This window comes from Protobothrops mucrosquamatus, unplaced genomic scaffold (assembly GCF_001527695.2).
Source record: "Protobothrops mucrosquamatus isolate PMUCROS unplaced genomic scaffold, P.Mucros_1.0 scaffold8344, whole genome shotgun sequence".
Classification (NCBI taxonomy): Eukaryota; Metazoa; Chordata; class Lepidosauria; order Squamata; family Viperidae; genus Protobothrops; species Protobothrops mucrosquamatus.
Window position 1 is genome coordinate 1 of NW_015394140.1, and position 12,608 is coordinate 12,608.

Genomic DNA, 12,608 nt, shown 5'->3' on the forward strand with positions numbered 1-12,608 from the left:
TAAGGAGAAATTTCCTGACAGTTAGAACAATTAATTAGTGGAATGACTTGCTTTCAGAAGCTGTGGGTGCTCCAGCATTGGAAGTATTTAAGAAGAGATCAGGCAGCCATTTGTCTGAAATGGTATAGGGTTTCCTGCTTGAGCAGGGGGTTGGACTAGAAGGTCTCCAGGGTCCCTTCTGACTCTGTTATTGTGGGGGGAAATGCGGCTGGGGGAGTTGGGGGGGGGAAATAATCCCATGTGCCTGTTGACATCCAAGGAGGTGTTTCCCATTCTTTCTCTCTTCTGGTGGAGAGAGATCTCCTGTCTGCTTTGTTGCCAAAGCAGAGTAGGAGTTGGAAGAGCAGCCAGTCTTTCTGCAAGCTGGCATAGTTTCCTACCAGTTCTCACACTGGATAGCAGCTGCAGTGCGGAAGAGCCCCTAGTCTCTCTCTAGTTTTATATCAAGATCTGTTGTCCTTGAACTTGGGCAATAAGGTGCTTTCCAAAGAATGCTCTGTTGGGTTATATGAACTAGCTTCTCCTTATTTTTCTGTAGATTAAGCAGAAAATGGGATTTCAGAAGTTTCGACGAATTAAGTCATTCCCCACTTTCCAACCACGCAGTCAGAATCGCTTTCAAAGTAACACACAAATTTGTCACAATGTAATGAGTTGTCATTAAAACAAAGCGAAATATGATTTCTAATGATCCAGTTTGGTCTAATGTGTAAGGCACTAGGCTAGAAACTGTGAGCTCTAGTCCTGCCTTAGGCATGAAAACTGGTGGGTGTCTTTGAGTCAGTCACTCTCATTCGGCCCAACCTACTTCACAGGGTGGGTTGTTGTGGAGAAATAGGAGGAACAAGTATCAGGTCCGTTTGACTCCTTGAGTTATTTATAAAAATAACAAAGGTGGAATAAAAATAAATGGTGTCCCTCTCTCTGTCTGCTATACTCTCAATTGAAATATAAAAGGGGTCCCCTGTCCCTGTACCTCTGAGGCATGCTGGTGTAATTGAGTTCTCTAGCATTTATCTATATGTGCTCCTTCATAATATCACTAAATATATGGCTAAAGAAGGGTGTGGTGGCAGAGGAATAGAATAGAATAGAGCTGGAAGGAACCTTGGAGGTCTTCTAGTCCAGCCCCCTGCTCAAGCATGAGAACCTATAACATCTCAGACAAGTGATTGTCTAGTCCAGTGGTTCTCAACCTGTGGGTCGGGACCCCATTTGGGGTCAATCGACCATTTCATGGGGGTCGCCAAGCAAGGCTGTCCGCCATTTTTTTGTCCGCCATTTTTTTTGTCTGCCATTTTTTTTGTCCACCATTTTTTTCCCCTTTTCTGGCGGGTGCCTTACCTCCCTTGGGCTGGGCCAGCTGGTGGTCGGCCTGCTCCATCTCTGCTGCTTGCCAGCTACGCCTCGGCCGGCGCAGGGGGCAGAACCACGCATGCGCGGCGCTCCCGGGCAGGGAAAGTCCTCGACTTACGACCGGTTGGGTAGTCCTCGACTTATGACCGGTTTAGTCCTCGACTTACGACCGGTTTAGTCCTCGACTTACGACCGGTTGGGGTCACGGCATTAAAAAGGTTGAGAACCACTGGTCTAGTCTCTTCTTAAAAATCTCCAGTGATGGAGCGCCCACGAATTCTGGGGGTAAATTGTTCCACTGGTTGATTGTCCTCACTGTCAGAAAGTTTCTCCTTAATTCCAGGTTGCTTCTCTCCTTGATCAGTTTCCAACCATTGTTTCTCGTCCTTCCCTCTGGTGCTCTGGTGAACAACCTGACCCCCTCTGCCTTGTGGCAGCCCCTCAGATACTGGAACACTGCTATCATGTTTCCCCTATTTCTTCTTTTCTTTAGACTAGCCAAACGCAAGTCCTGCAGCCGTTCTTCGTATGTTTTAGCCTCCAGGCCTTTGATCATCTTAGTTGCTCTTCTCTGAATTTTTTCCAAACTCTCAACATCCTTTTTGTGATATGAGGATCAAAACTGGCTGCGTATTCCAAGTATGGTCTTATTAGGGCTTTGTAAAGCGGTACTAATCCTTAGTTAGCTGAAGTCCCTGAAAAATGAATAAATGGTTGAAAGAGATTGATGGAACCAAGCTTTTGAGCATGACCCTTTGGAATCATCAGATGCTTTGAATTTACTAGTCTCATTGTGTCTCCACCTGTATTCTGAGCCACTTAAGGCATGACAAGTCTATCAAAAGAAACTACAGGAATGCAACCACCTCTGAAAAAACAACTATTCCGTGAAGGCCGTGTAGTAACTGAATCCGCACCTTTCTTGCTGCTTTTTCTTTTGCTAATTTTAGCCCTTTATTTTTATCATCACAACTGTGCCTTACATTCCTATCATTGTACCAGGATGATGGAAAAACTTAAATGCCAATTTCTGCCTCTTGCACACCCCAGAAGTAAAATTGGATCTTTTTAAAATGATCAACCTAGCCTTTCAGCCAGTCAGGAATCCAAGGTCTAGCCTGGGACACATTCACATTTCATCAGCGTTTTAGATGCTACAACCAAAGCTTGATTCCCACACCTAGAAGTCAACCTATTTCATTTGTAAAAACACTTTAGGGCTGGCAATCAGCCAGGGATTTCTTTAATGGTGAATGTTATTTTGTCATCACTTTTATTGTTTCCCAGCAAGATTAAATCAAGCAAGTTGTTTCAGTCTCTCTTGTGACATATGTAAAACCAATATATAGTATTTACTTTATGCTACCACCTAATTGTATGCTTTATGCTACCACCTAGTTTTAAAGCAGTGGTTCTCAACCTTTTTAATGCCGCGACCCCAACCGGTCGTAAGTCGAGGACTAAACCGGTCGTAAGTCAAGGACTAAACCAGTCGTAAGTTGAGGACTACCCAACCGGTCGTAAGTCGAGGACTTTCCCTGCCCGGGAGCGCCGCGCATGTGTGGTTCCGCCCCCTGCGCCAGCCGAGGCGTAGCTGGCAAGCGGCAGAGACAGAGCAGGCCGACCACCAGCTGGCCCAGCCCAAGGGAGGTAAGGCACCCGCCGGAAAAGGGGAAAAAATGGCGGACAGCCTTGCTTGGTGACCCCCATGAAATGGTCGATCGACCCCAAATGGGGTCCCGACCCACAGGTTGAGAACCACTGTTTTAAAGGGAGGGAGAAGCCTTTTTGAAAATGGAATGGATTCTGTCTCATTTAATGCTTGACAACACATTCATCAGCTGGACCAAGATTTAACCATCCTTAATTTAGAATCATTGACATAAATGTGCCTAAATTTAATCATATTTGTTCCTTTACTATTGAGGGTTGCTCCTAAAAGGCAGAAATTATTGATCACTTTGATAGCTCAGAGATCTTTTGAAAGATTTTTCTTGTTTTTCAAAGTACGTTTCCATCTTTCCTGTCTTTCTGGATATTGTTGTTATACTGCTTCTTGTTTCTTCTACCTGGTCTCTAAAAACTCTTTATAAAGTTCCTTCCTAGGATTTTTTTTGTTCTTGGCTTTGGTTTCTTTTCTTTTCTTGGCAATTTCCATTGTTTGTTCTGACATCCACTTTCTTCTCCTTCATTTTTGGCAGTCTGTTTTCACATCTACCCTTATCAATCCCTTTAAATTCATTCCTCTGATTGTCTATCAGTGAGATTCAGAACTTCAAAGCAATTCCCAGTGGTCTCCTTGACACTCCTTTAGTCTCTATGTAGTAAAGATCAACATTAAAATAAGGAGAAGAAGTTGGGGAGAGAAGGGATGACCATGGAGTGTATCTTAGCATTACCAATTCTAAGGCTGGTTGTTGTTCCTATTGCCGTTAGTTTGGTCTTCTTTATGTTCAGTTTTAGTCCCATTTTTTTAACTACACTTTTTGACTTTTTTTATTAGATTTTGTAGCAGTTTTGGCTATCAGAGCAGTGTAAATTATTGATGTTCCTTCCTCCAGGTTTAAAACCATATCAATCTTTACACAATTTATTATTTTTTATTTATTTATATTCCAGTTTTACTATTTTTATACATTGTATAACTAAGGGAATGAACATATCTCTTCCGCCTCCCATTTTTCCCACAAGAACACTCATGGGAGGTGAGCTGTGCTGAGAGAGAATGACACCCAAAGCCACCCAGCCATTTTTCATATCTATGGTGGGACTAGAACTCTCACTCTCCTGGTTTTTTGCATGATGTCTAGTTAACCAAGTGCTTAACTAGATCAAACTGGCTCTCCCCCATCCAGCTTCCCCCAAACATACAGCATGTTGGTTGAATAAGTAAGGGGAGAGTATATGTCTTTGCCTCACTCCTTTCCCAACCTAGATCCAGTCTGATTCTTCAAGTTCTGTTCGGACTGTATATAGTTTTCCCATGAGGACAATGAGATATTCCAGAATTCCCATTTTTTTTCTAAGCACATTCCACAGCTTGATGTGACTGACACAATCAAAAGCCTTTCTATAATCACTGAATGACACTGTGACTTATTTTTGCATTCTTTGGCTTTCTCAATTATCCAGTGGGCATTATAAATATTGTCTCATGTTCCCTGTTCTTCTCTAAAACCAGATTGAACATCTGGCATCTCCATTTCTATGTAGGTCTCTAATCTAATATTATTATTTGTATTATTTGCCAGCATATGAAATTAAGGATATTGTGCAATAGTTTGAACAATCTCTCTCTCTCTCTCTCTCTCTCTCTCTCTCTCTCTCTCTCTCTCAATTGGAATGTAGACTTACCTCCTCCAATCGGTTGGCCACTGTGTCATTCTTCAGATTTGGTTGTGAGAACCTTAACTGGTTATTCTTCTTTTTGCTTGCCATATTTCAGTAGGTGTTCCATCCATTCCTATAGCCTTCCAACTTGATAATGTCTAGAGTGCTGATATAGCTTCATCTTCTAATATTAGAGGTCCTTATATGTAGGGAGTATCTTTTAAGGTATCTTGGATATTGAAGTTTTTACTGAACAGTATTTCAGTACATATTTCTTCCATCTTTCTTTGATCTCCTTTCGATCAATTATTCTCAGGCTATTGGCATCCTTTGACATACCACTTAAGATTGAAACCTCCTTCAGAGGTTTGTCAGCTATTAGCTTTTGAATTAGCTTTGTTTTAAAAGAAAGGCAAGACCAGACAATATGATTCCTTACAGCCTAGATTTAATTTAACATAATTATTTTAATGTTTAAAAGCAAAAACGTAAGATAACATTACTTAAATAGGCTGACATTTTTCTTTTAATTTTTTAATCCTCTGTGTGTCTCTTTGTGTCTCTGTGTGTGTGGTATGTGTGTGTGTGTAAAAAAAGTTTCTTTTTTAGTTTTTTGGTTAAATTGTTTGAGCTGTTGTTTTTATTTTAAATTTTTAATCTGTTATGGTTTTATGTTTTTTATTGTTTAATAAAAATGTCTTTATTTACACAAAGAATTATTATATAGCAAACTAGGAGTTTTTCTTCTAAAGTTTATAGTGTTTTTATATTAGATCCCACACATTAGATACTATTATATGATTCCTTCTAAGAAATATCAACTATAACATTTGTAGAATGTAATAAAATTGTTTAGAAAGAGGAAAAAAGATCAAGACTGAAAATCTGCAACTATTAACTCCCTTAATATCAATGTCTCCTTCCTGAAATGTACAGTGGGGGGGGGAGTGTATTTGGTGCTCTCTGAGCTTGCTTATTTTCTTGCAGTTATTTCATTACTCAAACTAGTCACTGAGCTACAAATATTCTTCTTTCTTGTTATGTGCAGTATGCATTTACCTCCAGCTCGCTACTAACCAAGATCTGTGGCAGCCAAGTATTAAATGTCTTCATATCATCATCCAGTTATCACAGAAGCCACTTATTTTGGCAAAATGGTGCTTGGGTGAGTCTAGAAAATGCTATACAGGAAGATACCTTTGTATCTTTGAAGATGCCCTGGGGAGATGATTGAAATGACAGATCAATAGTAGCTGAGGAAAGGAGGAAGCTAAATCCCACCCACCCAGCGTAATTCTGAGCTGTAAAATCCCATCCCACCTAGCATAATTCTGAGCTGTTAATGCAGCAAAAGGAGGCATGTAGTTGCCACTGGTGAATGGAGTACATTTATGATATTGAAAGGAAGACAGGAGACAGGAATGCTGGGTTTCCATTGTTGAGAAGAATAGTACAAGCAGCTACCTAGCTTTACTGCAGTTTCAGATAAATGATCACAGAGCCAAGCAAATGCCAACTTAATTCTTAACGAGGTGAAATTGAATTATCTTACAATCTCAAACTGATCCAGCATCCTTGTGAAAGGGCCACACCGTATGTCTGTGTTCTGATGTGCACAAGACATTATTCATTCATTGGGGGTCAACTATTTGACCTAACCCATGGGTAATTAGACCTACTTCACAGCATGACATGAGATAGTTTCCTGGATACCACCCTAATTTTTAGAACAGATGCAAATAATAAGCAGGAGATAAAACAACCCAATAAAAATCATTTTGAGAAACGAGGGCTATCCCTAAAGATTCTGGGTGGCAAACTCAAAAAAAGCTGGATGCAGCATCGAACCTGAAATTAAATTTTTCATACCAGTTTTAGGTGAACAATTCTGAATACAAAGCAGTATTTTTCAAAATTAGACCTTGAGTAGGTCGTTTAAAAGCAGCAACTCAAGACCAAAATCCAACCAAAGTTAAGCACTTTTAAGTTCACTGACATGAAGCACCCATGCTTATTTATTTATTTATTTATTTATTTATTGTATTTATATCCCGCCCTTCTCCTTTCGGACTCAGGGCGGCTGACAAATGATAAAAAGCTAACATATTACACCTAGTTAAAATTTAATTAAAATGAAATATTTGAGAATGTCAAATTTAAAAGTAATTAAAACCCCTATAAAATCCCCTAGGCCAGTCCCGCTTGCTGGANCACCGCCCGCGCGGCCGCATTTTGGACCAACTGGAGCCTCCGGGTGCTCCTCAAGGGAAGCCCCATGTAGAGAGCATTGCAGTAGTCCAGGCGGGAAGTCACAAGGGCATGAGTGACCGTGCGTAGGGCGTCCCGGTCCAGAAACGGCCGCAACTGGCGAATCAGGCGAACCTGATAAAACGCTCCCCTGGTCACGGCTTAAACTACCCCCTTACATCATAATGTTTAAGTTTGGTTGTTCTTATGTTATGCTGATTTATTTTAATTGAGCTATAGCTGGCCTTAAGGCAAAAAAGAGTCATTATTAATTGGCCTGTCCAATGGAATACATCAAGGTTGTGCACAACCCTGGTTGCCATGAAAAATATTATTCTGAGCAAACATGGATACACACAGAGCATCAGTCAATCACATCTTCTCCTAGGTTTGTACATCAACCACAGAAGACTGCTCCATAGGTCTAGGAGCAGTAGCTTTGAGGTAGTTTGAGATGTTCCTGACAGATGGCACACAACATATCCATGTTTCATCCAATCATGAATGCTCTTTATTATTTATTATTTATTATTTATTAATTTGATTTATATACCGCCCTTCTCCCGAAGGACTCAGGGCGGTGCACAGCATATTAAAAACAAGTAACAATAAAATACCAAAATAAAATAAATAAATACCAAAATAAAACCCCCTCTAAAACCAAATTAAAAGCCAAATATTAGTAGCTGTGTCGTAATTAAAATTATATTAAAATCATCCCTAACTAAAATCCTCCCTAGGTCAGGCCCGCTTGCTGGAAAAGCCATGTCTTTGAACCCAGAGCTCTCCATAGCCCAAGTAAGTAGCAGTGAATAGGCCCATTAATCATTAACATTTTTGCCTGACTCCATATTGCCCAGCCTTACTATATGCTGCTTTATGGGGATCATATTTAGGGATAGATGCACATCTCTAATGTATGCTTCCTCTAAAGAAATCCAATTAATTCAGTGAAGCCTACTCTCAGATAAACAAATATAGAATTATAAATAAAGACCACATCCTCATGAAGAGTTATTTCCCAGATAATAATACAAGCCATTTCAGGAATGGTCCATTTTTTGAAGTAAAATGATATAAGTTAAAAAAACCATATTTTTTTAAAAAAATGAGACAACATCTAACTTGACTGCAGTTTATTGAAAATGATCAGCTCCTAAGAAAATGGGAAAGAAAGCCTAAGAAATGAAGATAGGTGCAATATAATCCGCAAAACTGGCCCAAGAATGAATGTTTTCACAGTACAGTCCTCAATTCCTGATTTCCTAACAATGAATTGTTGCTTGCTCAGAATTTTTCAGGACCCTGTCTTTCTGCAAACCCAACTGTTGAGTGAAAATACAGTGGTAGTTTAAGAAAATTAGCATTTAACTTAGCAGTGCAAGTTTGACATGCCTAACATTGATCTAGACATATACAATGAAAACAAATGATCTCCTCAATGAAGCAGGGAACTACAGCAGGACTGAAGAGAACCATCAGTTGGAAGAAGACTCCAGGCAGTGAGGAAAGATTTCTTTCATGCATATCACTACTTGGCAGCCACCAACTAAGCCAAATATATACAGCATACTGAAGGAAGCAGAGCCCAGATTTGTAGTTGATTCATCTCCCCCTTTCTTTCAAGCATTTCTCTCTTGGATGTCCTAAAATGGAATTTGGTTACACTTTCATGATTGGTCATCTAAGGCAACAGAAGCGAGATGCACGATGACTTCCTCAGTGGGGACTGGCTGCAGGTTTCTTCTGGGAGGGAAATAGACCAGATCTTGGGCTTTAGAAGACACAGTTTGTTCTTTTCTGGGTTGCCAGAATGGGGCTGAAAGAGTTGTGTTAACACAAGCAGCTAAAAGATGTTCCTTTCCGTTGGGGGGACCAGGAGAGATGCCTAATATCTTCCGCTTGATTTGGTGCACGAGCTGGATGTGGTGGTTCTTCGGATGATCGTGCTGGAACCACTTCCTAAGCCGTGAGAGAATCCACCTCCTCCTCCACAGACAGAGCCGCCAGCCCCTCCACCACTTATAATGCCACCACTTCCGTAGCCACAGCTGCCTCCGCCAATGCCACCAACAACACCACTTCCAATGCCGCCACAAATGCCATCTCCAACGCCACCACCGATGCCGCCACCGATGCCACCTCCAATGCCGCCACCATAGCTGCCACCCCGCACAGCTGTAAAGAAAACACAGATTTAGTACGCACATCTTCACAACTTTAAAAGCTATAATTATATTCAGGGGAAGGCATAAGTTACTTACAGACATGAACTTGGGATCCTGAGCCACAGAGCCTGTTTAAAGAGAAAAAACACACAGGTGGTTTTGAACAAAATTCTCCTTAATGAAATAGTCAATTGCCCAATAGGTTGAGTGATATTTCCACATGACAGCATAATATTAATTATTTAGGAAATTTATATTGCCACCTACTCACACATGGTGACTCAAGGAGGCTTACAGGACACAAAAACTCAATATAAAAGAAATATAATAAAATAATTGAAATAATAACCCCCCACTTCCCCACCCTGGGGAAACTCATAAGCATAAATCATCTATTCCTATTTCTTATTCACAAGGTGGATCCCTCCATTCATGAATCCCCATGTCCCACATGCAAACCAACTCACAGAGGGAACACCTTTGGAATCCAGGTAAGGTAGAGAGTAAGACCTGGAGCACCCATGTGGCATGAAGCACCAGCCAAGAAAATTCACATTTCCAAAGACAAGTCAGAATGGCAGAACTTCCAAATCAAAGCTCTTCCTTGGATTAGGGTGTTAAAATATTTACAAGACAATCTCTGGCTAGTTGGATGTTTAAAAAGACCTCATGCATAGCTATGGTTTGGTTTTAAGCCAGATATAGTTTGTGGACACCTGACCCACTTAGAACCAGTTCTCCTAAAAACCACCAGACACACCTGCTCTCTTCTCCTTCCAGAAGTTTCCTGTACATGGCAATTTCGATGTCCAGACCAAGCTTGATGTTCAGCAGTTGTTGGTACTCTTTCAAGAGGCGAGCCAGTTCTTCCTTGTCTTTCGCCAAGGCGCATTCCAAGTCATGCAGTTTTTGCTTAGCATCTCGGAGTGCCAGTTCACCACGTTCCTCGACCTCAGCAATGTCAGACTGCAATTTAGCATACTGCAAGGCAAAGGAGAAAACAAACAGCTCTAGTTGCCACCGTGATCATCTTTTTAAATCTTTATTGATGAAGTATTTATCATGCTGCGATTCTATTTTGGGGGGAAATTTTCCAGGGGCTTCGATCAATAGTTCTGAGGTTTTCTCTTTGCACTAAATAAATGCATAAATTAAAATCCATTGTAAATAATGGGATACTTCTGCACTACCACTTGCGTGGTAGCACTTGAGAGCTAGAGATGTCCAGATCAGAAAAATAATTAATCCATGTTAGTGTTCTGAGTTCATTGCTTTGTTTTATTTCACTTTTTTAAAAAAATCTATTAAAACTTACCCTTTCATTCAGCTGTCCAAATGCAAGAGTATTTTAATATAATTACCTCTAATTACATTTTAACATAAGATAATATCAATCTCTACTATTAATTTCCATGATGTCATTCTTTGTTAATTTACATTTCCTCAGTGTAGGCTTTTAAAATATAAGTTCCCCAGTGTAAACTATTTTTCTTCAGTCAGCTTATTTCAGAAACATACTTTCTATACAATATATCTTTCGCTTTTTTTTAAAGTGGACTTTGGATCTGAGAAATGCTTCTGAGAAATGGCTATATGTTAAAAGGAGTTTGTCTTGGTGACAGAATGCCAAGTATAGAAACACTGTTAGTGATCAAATCAAATGACTTCCTTGTTAATCCTAGGAATTTGATGGTTCATTGTTGATGCTCAGCAATGGTAAAGGGCCCATATTCAGACTCTGTCTGAATATTACATACTTTTTTTATTCTCTTGTTCCAGTCCTTAGCCCAGATGCTCAATCCAATTTTTAAAAATGTATCATTACTTTTTATTTATTTGAATATATAAGCTGCCAATTCTAATGGATTCCAAATTTCTGTCCAGACAAGCCCTGAAATAAATGTAAAATCCTCTGACACATTTTTTTTTTGCTATTGTTCCTTTCTGAAGCACCATCAACATATAATGGAGATAGAGAGTTAAATCATTTTACACTGCACTTTTTTAAATTACCATTTCTTTAAAACATGGAACCCTTACTATGATTCCTTCTGCTGTTCAATTTTGAGATTGTGAACTAGAATACTTTCTTTCCCTTATTTCTCCAAGTATGATGGTGATTTGCTTATACTACCTCTGAGTTGATGGGAGAGTTTTAAGACACTTCCTTATATCAAGCCAGATCAAGGCCTTTTCCAGCCATACTATGCTAGACCTGATGTAATACTTTTCTGTGAATGGGCTTTTCTCTGGGCATATCTGAAATATGAACTCTTCTTACTTTGCTTAACAATCTCCTAATGCCCTTCAGCAATCTACAAGGCGTCAGAGTGGAAAAGACATATCCTAGAAGCTATTTTGAGCCTTTTGTAGCAAGGCTTAACTTGTCCATGAAGATTCTCAGTTGTCCAGGTCATGGCTGTCCCAAAGGTGCTTTTTTTTCCAAGAGGAACCTGGACTTTCTTTGTTTTTCCTTAAAGACATTTAATTTCTCATCCAAAATAGTCTTCAAGGAAAAACAAAGAAAGTCTAGGTTCCTCTTGAAAAAAAGCACACTTGAGAAAAGGCTTGACTTATTGCTCCCTCCCCGGTCCCAAACAATGACTATGGACCTTGATTGAGGCTGGAGGACAAGCTTCATAGCCAAAGAGGATCTCTGTGAAGAAATTCTTTATCTATATGGTGCATAAATATATGTACCAAAACAGATTCTTTTCAGCTACACACATCAACACTTGAGCTTCCCACTTGCATCATGTTGTCCCCATAAACCACTGAAGAGCAGTTTAAAATTGTTAAGAGGCTAAGAACGAGGAACACAGTTGAACCATTGGCTCATCCAGTTCAGAATTGCTGACAATGACAAATAACAGATCTTTAAGATTTATAAACAGATTCTTCAGCCCTACCTGAAGATTCCTAAGACATTATTCCTGCCAAACCCGTCTTCTTCCATGAACTGCAGCCCTTTCTTGGTATACAGCCTTTTCTTTTTAACCACTGATTCAGTGCAGAAAAGATTCTATCCCCAAACCAATGTAATTCACATTGCAACACCCATTCCATTTTTCCACCCTAGCCAACAATGTCACACCTGGGCTTACATAAAGGTAATGCAATTCATCTTGTGTACAAGAGAGCTTCAGTTATGATGATGCAACAAGATATGTGGAGCTGTTGTTCAAATCTTACAATGTTGAGAGATGGGAAAAATAATTTTAAAGGAGTTTGGCAGGTTTCAGTGAATCGCGTTAAGTTACTGAGTCAGAATGTTATCTGTCTGAGAAACAGAAATGCTTCAAGATCTTAAATCAAACGATTAAAAAAACAGGCACTTAAAATAAATGATTTAAGAAATAGGCACCTCGTGTCCTAGAATAAGATTTTGCACAAGCTCTCACTAAGAGATTCTTTCCCTTTGTAGAGGTAAATTCAACACTCATAGAGTGACCTAGATTTCCCAAGGAGATAGAATTATAATCCTTCCCTCCATATTCCATACCTGCT

General features: G+C 39.8%; 1 protein-coding gene across 1 annotated transcript; it reads right to left on the reverse strand.

Moving 5' to 3' along the window:
• Positions 1-8,821: 8,821 nt before the first annotated feature.
• On the reverse strand, positions 8,822-10,428 carry LOC107300762 (keratin, type II cytoskeletal 60 kDa, component III-like; the record flags this gene model as incomplete). Its single annotated transcript, XM_015830055.1, has 4 exons — positions 8,822-9,111; positions 9,198-9,229; positions 9,862-10,082; positions 10,417-10,428. Coding segments are annotated over 4 exons (555 nt in total), but the record flags the coding sequence as incomplete, so codon positions are not given.
• Between the last annotated feature and the right edge of the window lie 2,180 nt (positions 10,429-12,608).